The sequence below is a fragment of the Erithacus rubecula genome (assembly GCF_903797595.1).
Source record: "Erithacus rubecula genome assembly, chromosome: 1".
NCBI lineage: Eukaryota > Metazoa > Chordata > Aves > Passeriformes > Muscicapidae > Erithacus > Erithacus rubecula.
The window spans coordinates 83150467-83170905 of NC_136658.1; the positions used below are offsets into that span (position 1 = coordinate 83150467).

The 20439-nt window shown below is 42.2% G+C and overlaps 1 protein-coding gene across 4 annotated transcripts in view; it reads left to right on the forward strand.

Moving 5' to 3' along the window:
* The window catches only part of NPAS2 (neuronal PAS domain protein 2), a 103301-nt gene that overhangs the window by 70012 nt on the left and 12850 nt on the right, over positions 1–20439 (forward strand). For 2 of the 4 annotated variants that reach the window (XM_079309520.1, XM_079309517.1), the window contains 8 exons: positions 7241–7359; positions 9713–9795; positions 10714–10820; positions 11962–12109; positions 12718–12799; positions 13470–13611; positions 14320–14426; positions 14598–14690. In XM_079309520.1, coding sequence (XP_079165646.1) covers positions 7241–7359; positions 9713–9795; positions 10714–10820; positions 11962–12109; positions 12718–12799; positions 13470–13611; positions 14320–14426; positions 14598–14690 — 881 coding nt within the window. The remainder of the gene's footprint in view (positions 1–7240; positions 7360–9712; positions 9796–10713; positions 10821–11961; positions 12110–12717; positions 12800–13469; positions 13612–14319; positions 14427–14597; positions 14691–20439) is intronic. The other 2 variants (XM_079309518.1, XM_079309519.1) reach the window with 2 other exon arrangements.

Consider the following 20439-nt stretch of genomic DNA (forward strand, 5'->3'; position numbering starts at 1 on the left):
TTCACCAGTTCAGTGCAGAGCCTGCACTGATGGAGATGCCTCACCAGTGCATGTCCAGCAGTGCTCCCCTTTGGCTGGGAGTCACCCCATGGCTGCCTCCCAGCAAAGGTGGAACTCCCATGTAGCAGCAGCAAACTGCTTGCTTGGGAGCTGATACCCTTGGCTCACAGGGTGAGCAGCCAGAGGAGGGTGTAGACCTCCAAAGGGTCTGTCCTTGCACCAGCCAGCTGCACCCTGAGCAAGGCACAGGAGAATCAGCTCAAGTGAGCACCATGTGAAGGCTGCACCCTTTGGGGAAGCCACCCAAGGGCTGTTAGCAAGCAGCTGTGCTTTGGCACAGGGACCTGAGGCACAAACAACTTGGAGCATCTGGTGGGTGCAGTGGTGGGCTGGATTCCTGCCTCTGCTTGCCCCACAATTGTCAGGCACCATCCCCCAACCCGTGCTCCTCAGGGCTGTCACCTGTTGGACCTGACAGTAATTGCCCTGTTTTCCTCTTGTTAAATAAACACTGGTTCTCCAGTCATCCATCCTGCAGGTGTGAGGCCAAGTGGGCAGAAAAGGAAGTGGTGGGAAGGGTGGTGGGAGAGACACATATCACTCAGGGCAGCATTTGTCCTGTATGCATAGGATCAGCTGGCCCCAAAGCCTGCTTTTTGGAGGTGTTTGTGAAGGAAGGAGTCTAAGCTAAAGATAAGAGTTAGCTGGGGGAGAAAGACAGAAATTGCAAATTAGGCTTAATTAGCAGGAGGCATTCCTTATGAATGTATTGAAGAATGTTTTTCCCTGTAGCTTTTCACAGCAGTGGAAGTGCGAGCATGTTTTTGCACATGAGAGACTGATACAGGATGTTCTTTAAATACAAATCCTGCTGTCCCTTTTTAGCCACCCAATGCCAGCTCCCACCTTTATTTCCAATGGTTTGCTGGGTGTACTCTGAGCCCACTCTGCATGTTCCTGCAACAGGGATGCCACACCCTCTATGGCCAGGAAAGTTTTTTATCCCTGGGCAGGTTATATCCTATTAGGATGCTTAGCTGTTCTATTGTCATTAATGTAGAGTCATAGCAGCAACAGCCCATGTAAATCTGTCTCCATTCCTTCTCTTTAACCTTTGCTGTTTTTAAGAACTGGTAGGTCCTTCTTCACCCTCTTTAACAGAAATGTCACTATCTTTATTCTACTTCCACATAACCTTTTATGTAATCTCCTTTGAATTATCATCTCCTTAAGCTTATTTTATTATTGTTCATTGCTCATATACTGTTGGTGCTTGGGGCAAGGAGGTCATGCATGTGGGTTCCCAGTTACCTTGCCCCCCTCCCTCCCCCTTCATACCTTCTCTGTTAATTGCATTGTGACTTACGGCTGAGAACATCATACAGGGATGGGTTTGAATGGATTAATTTGAAGGATTGCAGCTAAGAAAGCCAGTTAGAGGCTTAGCTGCTGTCCCTAACTTTAATGGGAGCTCTGGGGCTTTAAAGGCTGTTGTATTGAGATGCCAAAGATAATTTCTTTCATGATAAAGGAGAACAAATACCTGATACATGCCAAGGTGACTTGTCACCAGAATTGCTGTCAGGGAGCCAGATCACACAATCTGCATCGAACCCATGCTACTCCCACAGAGGAGCAGTCACCAGCATCTTCACTGATCCCAGAAGAGGCAGGGACATGCATGTGCAGGGCCCAGAAATTGCCCAGGAAAGCTCCCACAGTTCACAGCTGGTCTTCAGTCTTTCAGGAGATCACTGTCCCTGGAGCTCCTGGGGTCAGCTATAGCTGCAGGCTAGAGGAGCTGCCAGGGTTAGCAAGAGTGTGCACACTTGGGCTCCTGAGGAATCTGTACTCTGCAAGCCCTACTGCAGAGCATTTCTGCAGCTGTATCTGCACCAGGGAGGTGACATGAGCTGCCTGCACATGGTGAATCCCCATTGCATTGGCCGTGCCCAGGCAGGAGCAGCCGACCAGCGAAACAGCAGTGCAAGCTGTGCAGAGCGCCTGCATGACTCACTGGCTGTGCTAAATCAAATACAAGAGATTTGATTTTCCATTTGGGAGGATTATATAATCATCATTAATTAAGCTTCAGTGAGGAAAGCGGGACTGTAACCTGATGTGAAGATTCAGTAGTCCCGTGAGAGGAAAGGAGGTGGCCCAGGGGCCACTGGGATGAGGAAGGTGGAGTTCCTTTGTGCTTCTGTGAGAAATGCCTGCTTGCAAGTCAGATCATCAGGGTTGTTTCTGTTTTATTTGCAAATAGGAACTCTATCCAGTATTTTTATATATTTCATGTTCTGGGTCTGTAGCCCAGATTTTAACAAGACACATGAATGCCTGCAAACATCTGAGGGAGCCAAGTGCATCACTGTACCTATTTACCAGTAGTACCTGATAATAGAGAGAGTCATATCAGCATCACCAATGAATAACACAGTGGCTCACACCCAGTCTTGCCTGAGGGCTGAGGGGGAGGGCAAGTAATAAAGGTAATCCTCCTCAAAAATCCAAGGAAATGCCCAGCTCCCAGTATAAAATGTCAAATTGAGTGAGAATAAATTATTTTACAAAGCCGCTTAATAGCTCACTCTGATAAGAAATGATAAGATGGGCTGGATTTATCCCTCCTGTGAAAATTGTTTGTATGTTTGTAAACAGACAAAGATCTCTCATAATTATATATCCAAAGATTGGCTCTGGTATCCTCTTTCTGAAGTGACACACTTGCTTAAAAACTTCCGAAAGAAACAAAACCAGAGTCGTCCCTTTCAAGGAGTTAACCAATATTCAAAAGGACCACCAGCATCTTTTAAGTGATAGATCTGTCCTTTCATCCAAAATGCCTGAAGCTTTTCTCTTGAAGAAGATAAGCATTATCTAAAAAGAGTTCCTAATCAAGTAATACAATATTATAGTGGAATTTAAAATTGTGCATTTTTGTTCCCAATTACATGGAAACTCAGGAAGTATCTGGTTACTGAATGCTAATAATAGCAGATACTCTAGTGTTAGCTGATACATCTCTCAGATACAATAATAAACATCAAGAAAATTACTATGTTGAGAAGAAAAAAATCTTAACTTTTGGAAAAATTAATTGTATCTGAATTAATTTTTAAAATAAATAAACAGTTCATACAGAAGACACCTTGATCTTGAGTCTCCATAAGTATATGCTGAAACATCTGAAACAAGATTAACTCAATCCAAAATTAATGTTTTGATCATAACCAACAGCTGCATATTATTATTTGCTAACAATATGCAGCACTCATGCTAGGCTCTCTGTGCAAAGAAAAGCCACCACTCCTGTCCTAAAGAATCTGTTTGGGATTCATATCAACACAGCATGGCCAGGGGAGAAAGAGGAGGAGGAAAGAGGAGAGAGCAGATCCAAGTGGACAGGTGATGTATGGACACTGTCACTGTTACTCATCCACATAGCTGCTGAGACCAGTCTGGCTCACCACCAGCACTTTAGATTTCTTCATTGTATCTATTAATTGTCAAATATTCTGTTTATCTGAGGCCTGATTTAATTTATGTGAAACAATTTTGATTTTATTCTGGTCTGTTTGGCTCATGTTTTTTGAAATCACTGTTCAATTTGTTTGGCAGTCACTAAGACTGGTACTTTAAACATTAACATCTTCTGACAAAGTAGGAAGGAGAGATTTCTTCTTTCAAATAGCACAAGCAGCAGGTTTGCTATCTTAGGAAGATTATGTTTTACACATTCCAAGTTGAAGTAAGATGACCGAGCAACTGACTGCTGTACTATTATTAACTGAATAAAGTGGCATCTGGGGTTTTTGGAACATGTTTTCATTCATTTCATGTGGCGTGATTTCTCTCCCTAAGGATAAAAATCCTTTTATCTGTGATAGTGAAGGGCTTGGTTCCCTGTGTATATTTTTTATTTGTACCATTCTGTCCCTAGTGTTCTGGTCTTAAAAAAAAATAAAAAAGAAAAGAAAAAGAAGAGAAACAAAAATCAAACTAACATCTCTAGATAAGTAAATCAGTTTCTATCTTATGAGATATTTGCAGGTATTTAATACTTCTACAAAGTAATTTTGTGGTACTCTAGCAGGTGTGGTAGGTAACCACAAAAACTATTAAAATTCACTCTGAGGAGCATCAGCTAGCTGATATATATGAGACAACTGTTCCACCTTTCTGATTATGTATTTAGCATTGTCACATGATCTTCTGATTCCTTACTAAGATATTTTGTCTCAATCATTTAATTGTGAAACACAAAGTCCTTCATTTACCCAAGCCCACCTGTTTATGGCCAGCCTAACATTTTCATTAGGCATCTTCTGACAAAATCACTCCAAGGCCTATATTTGACTTACAAATGTTAATATCACCATAGCCTCAGGCTTGATCCTATCTTTTTTGTTCCACTGTTTTTCTGTGGCACTCTCAGAAAGTTTGCTACTCAGCTTGGCTACCTCAAGATGTTGTGTTTGTTTTAAAGAGACTTGTGGAGTCATAAAGTATGATTTTTCAGAAGGCTTTTTTAAAAGTTTATACAAGGATTGTATTGTTTTTTAATTTATCTAATGAGCTCTTTTTTAAACTACACTTCAAAATTCATCAACCAAAAAAGGTTGAAATTCGCTGACCAGCTGCAAAAGCAGAGCAAAGCAGGTTGAGCAGGCAGAGCTGTGGAAAGAAAAGATAGCAACAACCTAAGTCAGGCAGCAAAATAATTCAGAAGCAAATGTGAGTGGTTTTTTTCTTTCATTTGTTGTAGTTGTCATTTTCAGATGGAGATGTACTTGACAATGTAGTGGCTGCCTGCCTGCATCATTGAGGCTTTTAATGCTCTGGACTTTGTCAAAGGCATCTGAGTATGAGATAGCACAGTAGCTGTTCAAAGGCAGGATAACATCCAGCCAGGCCAGCTCTGTCTCATCTCTTTGGGCTTATTCATTCACTTCCAAATGTTGTGAGGAAATCCCAAATTACTGCCTAGCTGTCCTGCACAATAATTATCACCCTCTTACTACTGCATTTACCTGTTGGAAATGCAATCCCATTCAGGGATGTATTCTGCTTTCTTCTAAGTAAATGCCACATTCAGGGATCTATTCTGCTGTCTTCTGGGAATATGTCTCAGGCTTGTGGCTGTTTACATCCAACAGCTGTCATAAAAAAGCCATCTGCTCTCTTTGGTGTGACTCAGTCTCTGCTTCCTTCTACAACTGGTGTCATTTGCTAGCCCATTGTTGGCTAATGAGGTTAACTTATCATACCTGGGTTTTGGAGGCTAAATGTGCTTCTCTTCTTTTCATATCTTAGAGCCCTGCAAGAATTTGCTACTGAACTTGCCTATTACAGAGACAAACAGCCCCACTAACTTCAAATGTCACAACATACTACATAGCAGGCTTGGAATTGACTTTTCACAGTGCCCATAATGTGGGTTTATAGCATTGCCACTACTTTCTAAATGGGACCAACAACAGCAATCAATGGACTTGCACTAAATAATAATATCAGAGATGGACCAATAACTCTTTACTTAGGGCTACTCATGTGTCCTTTTCTTTTTTTCATCTTTTTGTGTTAATAATCACATGGAAGCCCACATACATGTACATAGTCCCAGGATCAGAATGGGAATACATATTCCTAGGGAGTTCCAAGAACATGTGTGCTCTGCTGGTGAAAGGAGAAGAATTTTGCCCACATTTTTTATCTTTATCCAATCAGCTATGCCCTCCAGTCTCAGCTATGAGACAGGACATGACCTCTGTGGATGTTCATGTCTGTGCTGTCTTCTCAGATAAAGAACCTTTCTTTTACTTTTTGGTGTAATATATATTGTACATGCAGTGGCCCAAACCAGTTAATCACAGGTGTGAATTCCACTCAGCACACTTGCTTTTCTATCTCATATACCCTGTTATCCTTGTTACCTGTAATGCATCAATATTCTAAGGCTTTTAATAGGTTGGAAAAGCACGTGATCACTTGAGACTTCTTCCATCTCTGCAGTTTGTGGTAGTGAATGAAATCCCAGTGCAGAAGCACCCTAGGATAAAAATGGTTAGTTATCCTCTTCCCAGATAGATACAAAACTCTTCGGTTTCACAGTAATGCTTTGCCCTGTGCAGAAAAGCTAGACTGTCAGAAACTTCATGAAGGTGGATATAGGGACCTAATAGTAAGAAAAGAGAGTTTCATATTAGTACTAATCCCTGTTATCATTAAATTAGCTCATGTTGGTGAACTCTGGCTGCTAGATAAGACCTTTTCTGCCCCTGTGGGAGAAAGTCAACTAGGCAGGGCAAGAATCCAGCCCAGCTCCCACTGCAGCCTGGCACACTGTTTTCTTTCATAGCAGTGGGAGTGGGATTACCATTTCTAAACAGCTTGAACTTGGAGGAATAATTTGCATTATGTCATTCTAATATGGGTCTGTGGGCTAGTTTATAGCAACACGTCCTTTTGGCATTGTGTCTCTGTGGCAGGGGGTGCTAATGGGCTCTCAAAGCAGCTGGAGCCATGCAGTCATGAAAGACACAGGTAAAAAGCACACACAAAGTGTGCAGCCACATCACATGCAGTTTTTCCCAGTGTTGGACACAGCAGACCATCAGCAGACTCGCCAGATGTGCCCATCTCTGGAGTCCAGTGGCTCCCTTTTCCTCTTGTTTAAAACAAGGATAGCTTGAGCACACTGGGGACAGTTCTTTCAGTGCAGAAGGGGAAGGCATTCTTCAGCAGCCAAGAGTCAGAAGCATCCTCTTGCTAGCTCGCTGAAGCCCCGCTGGCTGTGGGCCCCGGTGTTTTGCCACTGATGACTTGACGAACTCTCTTCAGCTGCCTCCTTTGCCAACACTTTTTTTCACTGCATCATGGAAGTTACAGCACTAGGCATGCTGCAACTTTTTTTTTTTTTCTTTTTCTTGTGAGTGGTGAAAAAGAGCAATTGGATGCATGGGGTTTCTTTCCAGAAAACTGGTTTATGCTCTGTAATAAGGTTTGGCCTTATTTTTATCAGGATTAACCTGTAAAATTCATACTTGAAGTTAAGCTCTGATGCCTTTCTGCCTAACTTGACTGACTTGGATTTAAATATATGCATATCAGCTTTAAAAGCTTTTAGAGCACTTCTCTGAATAAAAATAGTATTAGTACACTTGGAGTGTGCAAAATATTCAGTGACAGCAAATCTTATCTGAGGCCTGACTCCAGGTCCCATTTTTCCCCTAACTAGTGCCTAACTCCACTTGCAATGGCTTTGATGAGGCTGTCCCAAGGGCTTACAGAACATCCCCAGGAAAGCAGATGTGCTTTGTTGCGACTGTTCGTTTGGCAACGCCTCAGTTTTTAAAGGTAAGTGCTCACCATGGGTCCCATGCATGGCAGAACTTCTCAGAACACTTTCAGACGGGGGGACACAGAAGGTTCTTAGTTTTGTTAATTGAATGGATTACAGATATCACGTTTCATGCATAAAAATCCAGTGAAGAGGATTATCAGTGCAAACCAGGATCTGTGGAAGCACTGTCACTTCTGCCCCCATTGCACAGGATACAGAAACCCCCCTTGTAACAGGAATTGGCAAGTTGCTTTGAAATTTGGTTGCCCGTTGCTGCTTTGTGTTCCTGCGATGGGACAACGTACAAAGGTCTCAAGGGTCTTTTCCAGACTAGTTAATTCTGTGATTCTGTGATTTGGTGATACTGCTGACCACCAACTCTTTCATTTGTGCTCCTCAGCCTCTTTGGTGCGTTTCTCTTCTCACAAATCCTGGAAGTAAGATAGCTGCTTGTGGTTATAAGGATAGACAAACCAAGCTTGTGCCTAACACTGCTGTTCCCTCATTAACAAAGGTGAACTGCTGCATCAGGTGTCCTATGCCCAGAGTTTTAAGAGGTCTTTCTACATACTTGAGATGTGACCAATATGAAATCACTGCTCCCTTGGCCTGGTTCCATTACTTCTCTGGAACTTGCAGGGCATTCTAGACTTATTCCTGACCCTGCAGGCAGGTAGAGTCCCTTGTGGGTAAGTGAGGACACTTCCTATGAATCTTAACCACAAAAATCATATTAACAGAAGGGCTGGAATTAAAGGTTATCCGAGAAGCCTAAAAGCAAATTTCCCTGTTATTTGGGTAGCTAGCATCTCAAAATAAACAGGGAAACAAAATGGGCTACTTGTGGCAATGAGTTGCCCAGTGCTAGGGAGGAAGCAGCTGCTGAACATCCCAGTGAAGGTTTTAACTGCCACAAAGTCTGAACACACATCTCTTCAGTTCATCTGGGTGACTCACCCAACTCCCACTCTTGACTTCCTACTGTAAAGTGAATTTAAAATGTTTATCTGACCAGCTAAGGAAGACAGAATGAGCAGTTTGGTTGCACACAGGAGTGTTAGCACATTGAATTTTAGTGTGTGTTCTTGGCATCAGCATGGATTTTGGCCTGAACTGGAAAGAGAGGGAGAGAGGAATTTAAGGAGTTTTGAAGCTTTTTGCCTCTGCACAGCTAGAGACTTCAAACTACTTCATCAGCATTGATACATATCAAAGAATTGCTTGATGGCAGCACACCTCAGCTTGTTCTCTGGTCCCAACAGGGTTTAAAACATCAGTGGTCTCCTCTGCCTGTGGGACAGCAAAGAGGGAAGCAGTAATGGAAATGTTGGGAAGGTGTCAGTGATCCCACAGCATGGGGGCATGTGGCATCAGGGAGCAGCACTGGGGGCCAGTGGGCAGGCTTTCCTTACCAGTGAGGATGGAGACCCTCCTGAAGTACACCAGAACCCTGGGTGCCACAAATCCAGAATGCTGATGCTGGGAATTCCCAGGCAGGAGCCTCCAGGCTGACTCTAGGCAGCTCATGGAGCTGCAGCTGCCTCTGCAAAGCACCCAGTGAGAGAGAAAAGGTTGACAGAGGAGAGCTTGGCGTGGACAGCAAGGTGGCCATGGGATGTGCAGCCAGCCCCAGTCCATGCATGGGTGTTCACTGACATGTGCTGACATCATTCCCTCACTTCCACCTCCACCCAGCAAGTGACCACCACTGACTGCCTCCTGATCCTCATCTCTCTGGGGCAAGGCTGTCCTGCCTCACATAACTCACTTTTTAATTGTCATCCTCGTGAGCACTGAGTGAGGGCTGCTGTCAATCTTAAGGGCCAGCTTGTTTGCTGTGGCAGTGAAGTGCAAGGCAACACTGACCCCTTTTACCCATGCAGACTGGCTACATGAAAAGGCATTTATTTACTTCTGCAGCTACTGAGGGAAAAGGAAAGTGTCCCCATTTCTCAGAGACTTTGGAGGGCAGACATCCAAAAGGACCAAGGGTGGTGGGTATCTTTAGTAACACAGAGGGAGTGAAGCAAGATGTGGCAAGCCCTGGTGGGATCAGGCACAGGCTGGATGCTGGGAAAGCCCACGGCCATCACACCCCAGGCACTGCTTCAATGCCAAAACAGTTCTGGCACCTCGAGGCACAGTCTCAGCTCTTAAGTACATGCGCATTACAAGTTCTTCTCCCTGTCTCCTATAAAAAATGTTGACGTTGATAAATATAATAGTTTGCTCTCTGGAATGGCCAGAAGATGGGTGAATCCTCTGTTTTCTCCTCTTATGCACCATATATTTATAGCTAACAAAAGCTAGACGAAGCAGAGGGGCAAAGCTCCAACTCTGAGTAAGTCAGTTTTCTCCATTGGACAGGAGATGTGCATTGTAGAAGAACCTCTAGAGGAATTCACATCAAGACACAGTCTGGAGTGGAAATTTTTATTCCTGGATCACAGGTTGGTGACAAGAAAAGTCCTGCTGGTTGTGTTTGATGCTTTTCTACTACTATATCACAAGTACAGTTTTCTCAAGTAGTGTTCCATTTCACATTTAAATCATGAACATGAGGGCTGCCACCGAAATTCCTACAAAAGCTGATGCTTACTATTTTACATTTACTTTTGCTTTTATTTCTAATGGGCCTTTAAAACAAAAGGACTCTGTTGCTTCAGCTGAATTTGTGATTAGCTTGTTCTTCCTTCCTTTAAAATTATCAACAGACCAAAGCCTGTCACGTGGCAAAATGATCTAATTATTATACAGCTGCAGAAATCCTTCTTTCCAAATCCAGTCGTTGATTGCGTGTGTGCAATTCCCACTGAGTTATGGAGGGAAAGTCTATGTGCTGGCCTCAGGCATCTGTGCTGGCAAAGGTACAAAGCAAGTGCCTCAGCATGCCACAGATGAGCTCTCCAGGCACCCAGAGGAAAGCAGCACAGATGATTTCCTCTCTTATCCCTGCAGTCCCAGCAGATGAGGCCTTCCAAATACCTCCCCGTGCATTTTCCCCTGTGTGAGGGCTGCAGAAGCCATCACAGAGCCCCTGACCAAGCAGCAGCCAGGGAACAGCTCCCTCACAGCAGATTCCTGTGTAAAGGTCCCTGAGAAGCTGCACTTGTGCTTTCCACAGTCACATTTTCCCTGAAGGAGTGTTGTCATAGTCTTGTCCTGGTGGGATGGTTCCTGCTGGTATTGCTGTGCCCAGCTGGGTGTCCCAGGCTCAAGGTGGGGGAAAGTCAGGATCCAGCCCCCTGAGGTGAACAACTATACTTTCACTGATAAGTGAAAAGAGATCTGGGCTGTTTGCATCTCAGCATCCACATGCAGAACTGCTTGTTCTGTGTTTCATGGACTCCTGTTGTGCCCAACCGCAGAGCACCGCCGATTATCGGGTACTTGCCTTTTGAAGTGCTGGGTACTTCTGGCTACGACTATTACCACATAGATGACCTAGAGCTGCTAGCAAGGTGCCATGAACACTGTAAGTATCACATGGCCCAGGCTCCTGGGAAGTCACTGGGACACCTCAGTGAAATGCTGTTTGGAAGGGGAGGTTTGACTCTTGCCTCAACGTGTATATCTTAGCAGAGCTGTAGCAGACTGCAGGCACTGCAGCTGATTGGCATCTGGGACAGACTTACCAAACTCTGAAAAGTGCAATTTTATCTTCTGTATCCCCAAAAGCAGTCAGTGAGACTCACTGAATGGATAAAATATGTCAGATTTGATCCCTGTTCTATTAGTAAAGAATATGCAGAAATTGTTCAAGCAATTCTTGTGGATTATTTCCCCTAATGTTGTTCACTGTGTATTTGGGATTAGCTATGATTATTTACATACGGTCGATTAGGATTTAATTGGAAAACTCTTTCACTAAGTAAAGAAAACAAGGCAATGCTTTTCAAATATTTGCTTACAGAACTGTCTGTAACATCTCAGCTTACCACATCTTCCTGTCTTGGAAGTATCCTGTCAACATTAGTTTTTATATATTGACATTGAAATATAGAAAGGCTAAACATGTGGATGTTTGGGAACCCCTTGAAGTCACCAGGGGAAAAAAGCAGAGATTAATTTGGTTGGTAAATCTTCAAAACCTTCAGTACATCCTGATTTACTTTAGTTTGAATTCTTGTCAGTCTGGGAATTTTCTTTCAAATTATTTTTATCTTTGCACATGTTATCTTCTATGCTTACCTCATTCTAAAACCATCTGCACACAATGCTCATCTTTTCAAGTATTTTTATCCTGTACTTTTCTGGTCTAGAACTTAAGATGATCAGTCTTAGAAAATAATCCCAGGTGTCTAATTAAGCAGTATGTGATCAGCACATAAAGGAGGGTGAGAACTATGTTTAAATTGTAGCAGACATTAATTCATTAGTGTCCAAACTTAAGGTTAATTGTACTGTGTAGGAATATACCATCCAAAGCGTCACAAGAAGGTACCTACTAATCATTATGATTTTGCTCTGTCAGAAGGCTCAGAGGTGCACTTACTCAAAATTGGTGCTTATACTCCTGTCTACCTATGACAGATATTTTTGTCACTTTTTTCACATTTCATGTCATTCTCACGTGGGAAATGGTGCTACAAGCTGTGTGTGTTTTCTGCTGGCAGTGATGCAGTTCGGCAAGGGGAAGTCGTGCTGCTATCGGTTTCTGACCAAAGGACAGCAGTGGATCTGGCTCCAGACCCATTACTACATCACCTACCACCAGTGGAACTCCAAGCCAGAGTTCATTGTGTGCACACACATGGTGGTAAGGTATGGAAAATCCTATCAGCCGGCCGGGACATAAAGGACAGAAAGAGAGGAGCATCCTCATATCTGCCAGCATTTTCTTTTAAAAATATAACATCATTTACATAACAAAAAAAAAAAATTAAGCCTGAACTTTCCAAAGGAAATAGGGTAATTATAGAAAAACTATCAGACTGAACCTTAGTTTATGTTAAACCTAATTTTTTTCTTTTTTTTGTTTTGTTTTGTTTAGGGCTAGAGAACTATGGCATTTTTTCCATTTTGTGCAAAAATACAGAATAGACAGATCCCTTAAATATTCACTTCCTTTAATCATTACATTGTTTTTAAAGAGATGTATAGAAGCTTCTCAGTGAAGTAATAAAGTGGTTGTAGGATGTGAACTTGACCTTTTTATATAGTTCTTTAATATGCATCTTGCCTTTAAGAAGATAGGAGTAGAGCAAAACCTGAAAATTTCAAATGTTATTCCATAGCATTTGACTTAAGTCACTTTTCAGCTATTCATTTAACCTGTAAAATGTACAGTAGTTTGTTCCTCTTCTCTTAAAGTGCATTTTAAGAAATACAGCAGTTCCATGTTGATACATAGAATTATGCTTTCCACTCAGTTACGCAGATGTTCGGGTGGAGAGGAGACAGGAGATGGGCTTGGAAGAAGTGTCCTCAGAGGTTGTGTCCTCAGCACTAAAGGTACAATGAGAAAAGCTTTTTTAATGAATTTATGTAGTAATCACAACTTTTTCCTGTGTTAATGTCACTGAAGACTCCAGTATTGTCTTTTTCCAATGTTGGTGGATTCTCTCAACTTCAGAACTCATTGCCCAATTAGGTGAGTTTATGAAGGGATCAACCTGGAGATCAGTAACAGCTACAAATGAAGTGGAGCATGGTCAGGGCCAGTGTGAGATAGCTTGACTTTTCCTTGGCAAGGTGCTACAGTTTAAAGATTCATTAGAACAAGTTCTGGCAATCAGCCCTCTTGGCCACATCTCAGTGATCTCTTGAGGGAAGACAGCAAAGCTCATCCTCAGTCCATGGCCGAGTGTCTTACAGGGGCTGCAGTTGCTGTCACATCCAAATGAACACAAAACAAAGATTCAGAAAAACATCTGAGGGCACAAAGTGACTATGGCAGCAACTTGCTATTTATAACTCAGTGATAGTTGTGTATAAAATACATTAGTTCAATCCTGTTTGGAAGGGGCATTGATGCCTTGGTCCATGTCTTCTGCTGGCCTACCTGAGATTAGTTCTGCTCAAGTCATTTGAGGTCTGCCAAAGAATTGGTATGCAACTAAATTTCAAAATGCTTTACCTCTAACAGATGCAATAGTTATTCTCCTTTTCTGGTTTGTTTTAGGACAGTGGTGCCAGCTTGGATCCTGAACAGCACTTTAATGCACTTGATATTGGTGCCTCAATCCTCAGCGCTAGTCGGACACCCTCAGTATCATCCAGGAGCTCTCCAAAATCTTCCCACACACCCAAGTCAGACCCAGCATGTGAGTGGCATTCCTGAGTTATGGAATTGTTTTTAATTTTGCCAAGTTAAAGAATGTGTGCTTATATACCACAGCTGCTGACTTAACAGTAAATTATGAGGTGTTGATGATAGTCACTGACAAAGAAGTTCAAAAGCTGAAATGGTAATGTACAGGAGGGAAGGTTCTAGCACAACCACCTAAATGCTGGAAGATGAGCAGTGGGATGAGACATGAAATGTGCTGTTTTAATCTTTTACAAAAATGAGGATTTTGTCTTTAGATTTGAGGGCACCAGTGTGAGCAATATGAGACTTCTCTAGACTTACATGAGTAGTAACAGCCTGCAGGTCACTCTCCCAAGATTTAGGATGCTCCAGTGTTGACTATTTCTGCATCCTGGTCTGGAAAAAACGCCAATGAGCTAACCTAAATTTACAGTTATTTGGATCTATAATGGGAGTTCCAGCTGGTTTGGAACAGTTCATGGGTCCTTTTGGACTGCTCATTGGAGCATAGAATCAAATAATCTGTCTCATTTACTTTTATCTTTGCCCAGACCCTCCTTATCAGTTTAATTTTATTGCCACTGGAGTCAACAAGAACAGCCATGACTTCCACTGGAATTTAGCCAGGCCATTGCAATTTCTACCCAGGTCCTGTCACATTACCCACTTCGAACAGGGTTGGTTTCCAGCATGTAAGATCTCACCAGTACTTTTCTTGCAGCTACACCAACAAAGCTGATTGCAGAGTCTAACACTCCCTTGCCAAGAACACCGAGCACACAGCAAGATTTATCCGTGCATAGACTCAGCCAACCTGCTGCTCTTCAGGTAATTTCACAAGGAATCATGGAAATAGGCAGAGGATGTAACAGCATGTGCCTCATATGCAGCTTAGCAATTAAAAACAACTTACACAGAAGCCATGGCATTAGGAGAAACCTCAAATTTAAAGGAGCCAAACTTATAAATAAAGATTTGGTTTGTTTGTTTTTAACCTAGGTTTCTTTGCCTTCTCAGCTTCCATGTGAGCTTCTCCCACAGCAGTTGCTGCCTCAAGCAACTCTGCAAAATCAGCCTGCACCTCTGGCACAGGTTAGTTGGGGATTTGGAAGTGGAATAGGTCACTTGCTTATCTCCTGATATTTTCTCATTTTGGGGCTTTTAGGTTACCTCTCTAGTAACTAAAATCTCCAAATCCAAACTCTCAAACATTAAAATATTGTGGGAAAGTAATTTGAATTGTACACTTGTATGTTTTAACATATAACTGCATGCAGGTGTTCAGAAGCCCAGGTGCATGTAGGTTCAGTTGTGCACACATCTATTTTATAGGAGGACAAAAAACAGATGGAAAAAGACTTTTCAGCTTTGCTTTTACAGAACCAGGTCCCATCAAGATCAAATTCACAATGAGAATTAAAACCAAAAACTAACAGACACCCCAGTCCTGCAAAAAACACCTGGTTGGCTCTGCTGATACAGAATTAACTAGCAGTAAAGGACATGGAAATTCAGCAACACTGATTTTGTCAGTGTGCCAGTAATGGTGAGGATGCCACTGAAGACAAACTTCAGATTCCTCCAATTATTAACTCATATCTCAAAAGTGGATGATGGTCTAAAAAGTTACCTCAGGGTTACATTTGCAGTGGATTTTGAAGAAGCAAATTTGAATACCATATTCCCAGCACATTGTTTTTCTCCTATGGTCCTGCTGTGATAATACACGCAATCATCCTCTGATTTGAGGAATGACAGAGTATTGCTGGACCTCCACTGGTTCTGCCATTGATATTGTATACTCACTGACAAGATCCCAGAGTTTATTTCTGTAGCACATACAACATTACAAAGTCCTGAGGATCCTGGCTTTAAAATAACAAATTCTCATTTATCTTCCACGTTTAATATTCTTTTCATGACTCCACACTAGCACACAGTGAATAAGCAGCATATCAATTATCTGCTCTGAGCATTCATTTTCTTTTACAGATACTTCTCTCTGTTATTCATTAATGCATTTTCAAACATCAATTAGTTTATGTATTATAAGCCTCCGTGTGTTTTGTTTGTCTTTTTTCTACCTCCCTTTCTTCTCCATCAAAGCTCTTTGTGAAAAGAAGCTTTCCAGTTGTTTACCAAGAGTCCTGCTGCCTTGTCCCTTCCCAGTAAAAGGCTCTTACTGGCACACCACCCCCCCCTTTTTTTTTTTTCTGACAAATTAGAGTGCCACCTAGTCTATGATTAAGCCTCTTTGAGCCACCTAAATCTTGGTGAAAGGAGGAGGGCTGACTTGAGTCTGTCTACACAGGCAGCCCTCTGGCAGCAGTCACAGCAGTGCTCCTGGCAAAGCTCAAGGTGAGGCTTGACATGGAATAGGGAAATAACACCAGGACATTGCAGCTCAGGCTGCTGATGTTCACACTGCATAGCAAAACGCCTGCACAGAGTACCAAATCTCCACACACTTGGATGATGTTCATAAACTGTTAGGAACATTACGATACTATGCTGTATGTCCCACTTCAAAATAATTAACAAGTCAGCCTACAGCAAGATAATTAGTTATTTAAAAGACAAAGGTGCCTGCAGCACTAGGTGAGTGAGGGATGAAACCAGGTACATGTGCATCCCATCAGGAACATTTTCTTGGCTTCCTAGCTGACCATTTCCCAGCAGTTTAGTGGCAGAACACAAGCTCATTGCTTGTAGAAATAGTGTGGCCAGGTGCCCCACTGCCAGCTCGCAAGGAGGAGCTGCACAGGTTTCTCCCTGCTGCCTTTCTGCCACTTGTCCTTAGCTGAAGGTTACTGATGGCAGGAGCTGGAGGGTCTTGAATGTCCCTGTGGCTAACATATGGCTACAGGGTGGCAGCAGCAGGGAAAACATTGTAAGTGGCCACAACTGTGTCTGCAGCAAGCAGCTAGCTGCTGCCTCAGGCACCATCTGCTTGAACTTTGTGTAGTTTTATTTCCAGCAAAGGCTGTGATGGTTTTATCTACACTGAAATGTGATTTTTGTTTCTGCCTTGCTTGTGTGAGTGAACAGACAGCACAGTGTCACCCTAGATGTCACCTGAATGTAAATGGTTTACTTTAAACCAAGTGCTCCTAATTAGAATATTTGTTTGTTTGTCTTCCTCATTGTCATAAATTAAAATCCCCTGCAACACAGCGGATGTTGATGACTGAATAATAATTAACACTAATAATCTGTTTGGGATTGAGCAGGTGTTATTCAGATGACAGAAAGAAAGAACAAGTTGTTCGGTGAGCTGCAAAACTAATAAAATCCAGCTTCCCAGGGGCTGTGCCTTGCAGGGCTGGTGCATGGAGCCAGCCTTTCCCACAGGAAGAAGGGATGAGTGCATCCTTCTCTCCTTTGCTCAGCTAAAGATTTTGTGATGTTGCAGCAATCTGGTATTTTTGACACTTTCACAACTCTGTTGAGTATCTCCAGCAAGAATCATGGCTCATCTCTTGGGCCAGAAGGATTGAAAGAGAGTTGGAAGGTAGGCAGAAAATAAAGTTTTAAAGGCAACTGAGCTAAAAACCAAATAGGGTCTCTTTTCTTTCCCCAGCTACCTACTGTCATGACACTTGTAGCAACAGAATGTCTTGAGACATCCATTTTTTTGTTCATCACATTTGAAATGAGGAAGCATCCTGACAGACACAGGAGTCATAGGTCCCCTCTCCTGGCTGCAGCCCCCCAGCACCTAGAGAGAGGAAGCAAACCTGGCACCCTGGGGTAACACTCAGTGGAGAAAAACACCTCTCCTTGGGCATGGTCTAGCTGATGTCTTTCAGATGCCCATGGTGGAGAAGAGGAACCACAGCATGGAAGTGCCAGTCCCTCTCCCTGGGCTGTAGGGCCTCCCTGGACCATCACCAGCACAATGCATTGAGCCCCTCCCTACCAGAACATCTGCTGACATGACCCCAAATGCATCACTTTGTTTTACTTTTCCTTTTTAAAGAAACCAGACTAAAATTACTGCTGTGGGTTTTGCTTGTTTGTTTTGGGGGGTTTTTTTGCCTGCATTAACAAACCTTGGTTAAACTGGTGCATCTATAGAGATCTGACTGGTTTAGTCTCCCATGTTTGACTGTATCTAGGAAGATGACACTTCTGTGTATTTCATGCACTTTTCAAAGGATTCTGTGGACATTGTAAATACCTAAGTGAGATGAAGAGCAACTTCATCTGATGTCAGTGGCAGAGTAAAGCTGGGCAGTGTTTTCTGTGGAATGTTTTGAGTTAAGCTCTTTTAATTTATTATACAATTAGAGGTTTCTCCCTTAATTAGTAGAACGGTTAATGATCTTGAGATAAATACTCTCTGGTGCAGGTAAATTGCTGTTAGTGTCTCATTGTACAAAAACAATAGAAGCTCTGTAAGCACAGGGGTCATGGTTAGAGTTATCAACAATTTGGGGGCTAGAGTAGGAAAAGGGAAAAAGCAAAAGAGTAAGTTCCTTGTCTTCATCTATAATAGCTTTCACTCTAGTATATCAGCTAATTGTTGACATTAAGTATATTAACACAAAAAGCATATGAAAAAGAGAAGAAAAAGACACTATAAGATGAATATGCTAAATATAATAAACAACAAAAAAAGGAATAATAGTTTTAAATCAACAGCAATATATTCTTGTGTGCAACTTTACAAAGCAAATTCAAATTTAAAACTAAAGCCTGGTAATGGATTTTGTTTCATTTTGAGATATAAAGTGATTCTGAAACTACCTGGTTTAAAATTTCTTACATTGATCAATTGAAGAAAATCAGGTTCTTTTCTCAAAGGGTCTTCAAGGAATTTGCATGTCAATCAAAAGTCTGCCATCACCAAGCTGGGCAGTTAAAATGAAGCTCTTTTCTAAAACTGTTTTCAATTCCTTTTCTAACAAGGATCCTTTTAAAAACTTAAAAGCAGTCCTAGAGATAATTAGATTACAAGACTTGTCTTTTTAAAAGATTCTTCTGTACAGAGCCAGGTTAAAGCAGGAATTGGCCATATCTTGTCTATGACCTGTTGCTCATGGCATCATTCCACTCCTAAAATCAGGATACCTGGGACTCTTCAGAATCAAAAGGCTGGGCTACAGCAATCAGCACTAGATGCCCCTTGGATCACATGTTCTTATTCCCAAACATCTGAGGTCTCATCTCAGCCATTCCTCAGGTTAATTCTTTATACATGAAGAAAGCAAGAAAGACACTCTGCTCTGGCTTCTCTGTAACACCAATTCAAAGTACCAGAACTTCCCTTTGAGAGGTTTGACACCATTTTCCTGCTGTGGGAGAGGAGTGGGTTGCAGATGATGGCACTGCTGTTTGCAGGCACAAGCACCATGAGCCACAGCATGGCCGAGGGTTTGTCACCTCCTTGGGCAGACACACGAGCTGTGAGTGCTCACAGCTGCCTCTGGCTGCAGAGTGGGCTCTGAGGGCTTCTGTCACCATCAGCTGCAGGTGCCACCTTAGCAGCCCTCCTTGCCCCTGAGCAGGGCTGGCTGTGGGACTGACCTCCACCTGGCCACCACTCTGTGCAGTGACCTCCCAGGACTGTGGGAAAGCCATCCTCTGCCTGATAAATGGGAATAAACCCTCTGAAGTTCTCTCTCTTTCTCTGCCAAAGGCAGAGATTTTTACTTGGAGATGTCAGCTTTGCTAGAGGGAATGTACTTTCACGTACTTAACTGGTTTAAGGTGAACTAGTTAGCTGATACAAATCTACTCTGTCACATTTAGCTTTCTCTAAGTAGACAAAAATTTCATCTAAGGAAGTGTACAGTGCTGCTAGCACCAGAGCACTCCTTAATTCCTGTCTTTTTATCTTTTTTTTTCCCTACTTAAAGCCAGAAACAATGTAAGCCAGTGTGCACCATGGAGAAGGAAGGTTCCAGCAGTGAGCATCAGCTCACCCACTAGCACAGAGCCACTGGAACCACTAAAGGAATAGGGCAGCATTTTCAAGTCACAGCAATTTATTTTTTTATGCCTGTACACTCACAGCCCTGCATGTTTTCAAAAGTATCTTGGATGCCTTGGTTACATAAAAACTTAAAACGATTTTTTGAAGGGTTTTATTCTTTTTTTTCAAAGACTGTTTTTTACTTTTGGAATATGAGCTTATGGAAAGCAATTATTCCAAAGCCTATTAAAGTAATAATTAACTTTGGTGAACTTTGAATCATACCTGAAAGCACCAAATACTGGGGATTTATTGCTGTTAGTCCTTTCCACAATTCTTGAATGATTTCAGTTTGTGCCAGTATTGCTGCTATCGGAGGTTGCACCTGCTTCTTGACCTTGATTAATGATCTCCATTTTTTACTGTTATTTAGAACAGCCTTTCGTCCATTGAGTTGAGCTATTAATTTTACATCACATACAAAAATAACTTAATGAGTATTTCTTGTTTCTTAGTACTACTTAGTACTACTCAGCTGTAGAAATCTAGAAAATGTTTATTGTGGTCTATTGTGTGATGCCTTAGTAAGTCATCAGCAGAACAAAGCATTGCAGAGCTGCTATTTCTGTGCAGAAAAAGGAAAGCATTAGTAAACCACATCTGGATTATACTGTTATGCCATACTAAGGCACAAACTACACACTAATGAAAATAATGCACTCATTTGCCATCCAATTAGGATGCTCTTGATATTTTAAAGGAGCATACTCTCAAAAACAGTCCTTAGAACATGGTCAATTGTAAGCAGATCATTCTAACTGAGGCAATTTGATATATGTGCATAACCCTGAAAATAGACAAGATCTGTCTTTGCCTACATGTTAGTATATTACAAAGACATTTTTATTTTTTAGCTGTGCTTTA